The following is a 4,487-nucleotide window of genomic DNA, read 5'->3' as shown; positions in this document are numbered from 1 at the left end:
TTATCCTCTGCTAATATGAATGGGTTAAATGATCCGTAGTACATGATATGTAGCCCTGTACCCCCTTTTCCACTTACAGAGCTAGGTTATTTTTCTTTTAAATAAATATTAATGTAATTTTATTGGTATCTATCTACCAGTAGCTGCCTCATTTCCCACCCTCGGCTTATATTCGGGTCAATACTTTTTCCCAGGTTTTTTTGGTAAAATTAGGTACCTCGGCTTATATTCGGGACGGCTTATACTCGAGTATATACGGTAATTCAATCCCCATAGGGAACCAAGTGTATATAACAATTGGTCCCATTTTATTTGGTTGTCTCATCATACACTGCCATGTATGACATAGCTCCACAGCACTGCCAGTTCCTTCATAATAGTAAAAGGTCACTCAGTGCTGTGGGGATGTTTGCTAGATATGCCAGGGCTGTGTTTTTACAAGCTGTAGACTGTGTGTAGCAAGCTGCTACACATAGTCCACAGGCATTGCTGGCCTTCAGAGTGGCCCCTACTGCCAGAGACCAGCACTGTCATTCAAAATTCCATATCCTTGCTAGCAGTGTGGACAGACAGCAGTGAGTAAACTGTCCGACCACACTGCTTAGCCGAATTTAAATGAGACCATGTGCTACACACACTCGGTCCCTCTGGGGGATTAATAAAAGTTTAAACAATTGTATTTCTTCTTTAAGGGCCAACTGCAACCAAAGCAAAAAAGATCAAGGTTGGGTGGACTGCAGTATGATACATGAAAAGGATCAATTGGTTGAAGTGAAAGTGGAACTAAACCCACCAATTAAACAGTTTTCCAGAAAGAAAGCTTAACTTAAAATTGTTCAATAAATGTTATTATGCAAATGTTGTTTCCTTTAGCTTTTTAATGTGCATTCTGCCTACCTACATGTGCAGTTCATGCTACATTGAAAACATGCCTCTAGTGATAACTGTCACTGTTGTCATTCGGCTTATGTCGGCTCTCAACAGACCTTGCAAACCCTCAAATGGCTGGTGTCAAAGCTGGTCATGTAAGCAACACTATGGGGTCGGGGTCTCTCTCTCGGTCTCTCCATCTCTCCCTATATGTATAGTAAACATCAGGTCAAATGCACCTGCAATGAATACTGAATGATCTCAGAAGCATCTCAAACTGATGAGGGTAAAAGGAGAGAAATGTAACCAAGAGGTCTCACATGGAAACGCAGGCTAGTGGGTAAACAACAGCTTATATTATAGCGGTCCTATTTGAAGTCTTTTTGCTACCTTTATAAATCAATTTGCCAAAATAATTTGTGAAGAAAGAAACCAAGAAAGCTAGAGCCAAGTTACATAAGCAGAAGCTTGATTATACTCCATTATAGACAAGGTAGAGTTGCATGCCACAAACAAAATAGGAAAAACATGCCCATGCAACAACTGTTAACTGCGAGCTTATGCTTATGAGTACAAAAGTCATAAATCCTGTAGCACTCCTTATCGGAAATCCCAAAAAATAAATAAATGGGTGCTTGAAATGACAGCGGATGGCGCCGCACACAATGTCTACTCTGAGCCTGATGAAGGGGACCCCGAAAACGCTTGTTATTCTGAGTGACATCTATTAATAAATTGTTTTTGCACTGACTTAGGAGCTTCTGTCGTGCTGGTGACATCTACATTCTAAGCTGATGCTTATGGCAGCACACTATGCAGTGTATAAACAGGAAAAACACTTAAATACTTACAGGATTATTTGGATATAAATCAACTAGTTTATGTGAAAGATAGAAGAGCTCTGTAAAGACAACATAAAGTGTTTTCATTATCAAAAAATAAAGAGAACTAAACTAAGCACACACCATTCACATACAGAATATGTCAGCTGGGAACTTACCATTTGCTTTGTTCAGCTCTACAAGAGTGCCTATATGTACAGGTAAACAATTAGCATGAAAGGGATCTTTTTCCATAACCCTGGAAATACAGAAAATGTAATACAGTAAGTTTTATCTCTGAAGTCTGGTTGAAAATATAATAAGTTTGTTTTTAATAGTGTAGGGATTGGCGAGAGCCCTTCTCCTGTTTTCCCTGTCTGTATCACTTTGGTTAGCAACATGAAGAAAGCAGAAGTCTTTCCTCAGGGAGAATAGAATTACCCCTTGACATTGTAACAGCTGTCCCCACTGGATGATTTCCCCACACCCCCTATTCTAGTGATGACCTTAAAATCCAGATTTTTTTTCCCCCTGACTTTCTACACAGTGTCAGCGGTCACCAGAGCAAATAAAGAGAGTGAGACGGACAGTAGTAAAAGCCTGACAGAGGTTTTAACCTTGAGAAACACTTAACATTTTCAAAAGAGACCCGATAGGTGTATTTGACTAATTTCTATTGCCTCCAGAACTTTTTCCATTCCTATGCAGCTAATCCCAGTTTGTCAGCATCCCCCACAAAATGTGGCTGCATGGCCATGTTTCAATTCTCTAATTCCATTGTTATTTATCTTTGCAATCTCAGTTCCACCTTGGTTCCCTATACAGCTCTGCCTCCAGTCTCAATGCATGAAATATGGCTCTGCTTGTCACCAGATACCAGAGACTGCACATAAGATTGAGTTCATTCTTTTCCCCCCAGTTTCAGTAGTTAGTGTAGGCAGTCCCATTGTCAAAAGAAATGTAACACATAACAGGTCCAAAAAAAAAACTTTGAAGAGGAAAATGCGACAAAATAAAAGAATAAACCCAACCATGGTCACGCCCCAGTCTACTTAAATGCCACACTCTTTGCATAAACTGATGTTTCTTCTCAGTTCATTGAAAAATTGAATTCTAGTTATGTTAGAATATTTAAAAAAACATACCTTGGAATATTCTGGCCCTTGGTACAAAAATATGTCGGACTAAGTTACGTATATTGATTACTAAAGATACGGCTGGGCAAATCCCAGGAGCCAATGTTCCTTAAAAATTACAGCTGCTGCCTATTTTTTTAGATTTTCTCTAGTTGTCAATGGAACTGGCTCCTGGATTGGACAAACTGGCTTCTAAATGTCATATTAATTTGTCCACCCCTGTATTAAGAAATTAGTTTATTCCACCAAATCCAATCAGTATGGGCATATTGTATTTACTAATCACCTGCCCTTACCAAACAGCATTTAACAAAGTACAACTTTAGAGAAATACATAAAAAACCACCAGTGTAGTGAAACTCTTGTACTTACGCAGATGTAAGCTTATAGCACATCTTGAAGTCACAGTTGTAGTAATGTCTTTCTGCCAAGGAGACTACTACATCTAGGTTTTCCTGAAGGCCATTTACAGATTCTGGAATTACTGTTTCACTAGGTTTGTTGTACTGAAAAACATCACCATGGTCAAGGTTACTGCAGCATAGTGGCAACAACAAAAATGTGTAAATACAGCTGTGATAAAAATAACATCATGGTATTTTGCAAAGCTGGTTGATTCTCTCCATGACTTCTGATCCATTTTGTTTCACAAAGAAGGCACCCCAGCAACTAGTTAGATGTGCCTACTTCCTTGCTACTCCCTGTTAGCCAATTATGAATTAGCCTAGGGAGCATGTAGATCAAAAGGAATCCTGGAGAAGCCTTCCTTGTCAAAACTCAATATAGGTAGGGGCAAATGGTTCATTTACATTCAATGACAATTAAAGCACAGAATAGAAGGAAATTTTAGCTGGCAGGATTTTTAATGATCCCAAAACAAGCATGTTCAAGAAAAAAATCCAGCGGATGAGCTTTTATTTGCTCTGCAAAGCGGACCACAAACATAAGACAGTGGTTGGCCAAGCAATCTCCTTTACAGCCTAACTGTATTGTAACTCTTGCTTTATGTCAAGAAGGGTAAAAGACAGACTTTATTTTCTTTCTTTGGTTGGGGGATGTCATGTGCTGCATGATATATGCACAAAAAATAAAAAAAACAAAACTCTCCTGCCTCTGTTTTCATTTTCTTGGCTTTAAAGCTGTCTACATTTTAAAAGAAAATCCACGATGGGTTTAGTTTAGTTTGTGAGAGTAAAATGCTTCTGTTTAATTAAAAAGTAATGCAAAAGACAAAACCTATTCATGTCATAAGTATTCACATTGGTCTTTTTACCTTTTTCAGCTTGTTCTCAAAGAGGAAACGGAGGAGTTCTTGATCTTCTGGACATTTCTTACTAATGGGTAGAGAATCAAGAAGTTCTTTCTCTGTAAATGGAAAAATAAAGTTATAGCAACCACTTCCACCATCCCAAGGCAAAACTATTTATTTCGACCTTGTCACTCAGGATTCATGAATAAGTGTTATTAACAGATCAGCAAAATACATTCAGTACATTCAGTATTTGCAAACTGCATTTCCTCTGAAAATATAGATATGTACGACACATCCCTAAGTAGACGTATTTTAACATAACGCTTGACTGGAGTATGTAGCTTTAGTGCAGACAGACAATTTACAGCAGCAAATTACTTCTAATACAACTCCTAAACTATAGTATAT

General features: G+C 38.3%; 1 protein-coding gene across 4 annotated transcripts in view; it reads right to left on the bottom strand.

Annotated features, from left to right (window-relative positions):
- Positions 1–4,487, bottom strand: part of CDC16 (cell division cycle 16) — a 35,598-nt gene that overhangs the window by 14,047 nt on the left and 17,064 nt on the right. For all 4 annotated transcript variants that reach the window (XM_018562997.1, XM_018562990.1, XM_018563003.1 and 1 more), the window contains exons 7-10: positions 4,101–4,192; positions 3,200–3,333; positions 1,871–1,950; positions 1,722–1,771 (exon numbers count right to left, since the gene is read on the bottom strand). In XM_018562997.1, the coding sequence (XP_018418499.1) occupies positions 1,722–1,771; positions 1,871–1,950; positions 3,200–3,333; positions 4,101–4,192 (356 nt within the window). The remainder of the gene's footprint in view (positions 1–1,721; positions 1,772–1,870; positions 1,951–3,199; positions 3,334–4,100; positions 4,193–4,487) is intronic.

This window comes from Nanorana parkeri, unplaced genomic scaffold, assembly GCF_000935625.1.
Source record: "Nanorana parkeri isolate BGI_ZX_2015 unplaced genomic scaffold, ASM93562v1 scaffold21, whole genome shotgun sequence".
Classification (NCBI taxonomy): domain Eukaryota; kingdom Metazoa; phylum Chordata; class Amphibia; order Anura; family Dicroglossidae; genus Nanorana; species Nanorana parkeri.
Note: the sequence above shows the minus strand (reverse complement) of the source record. Positions and strands in the feature narration are given on the sequence as shown.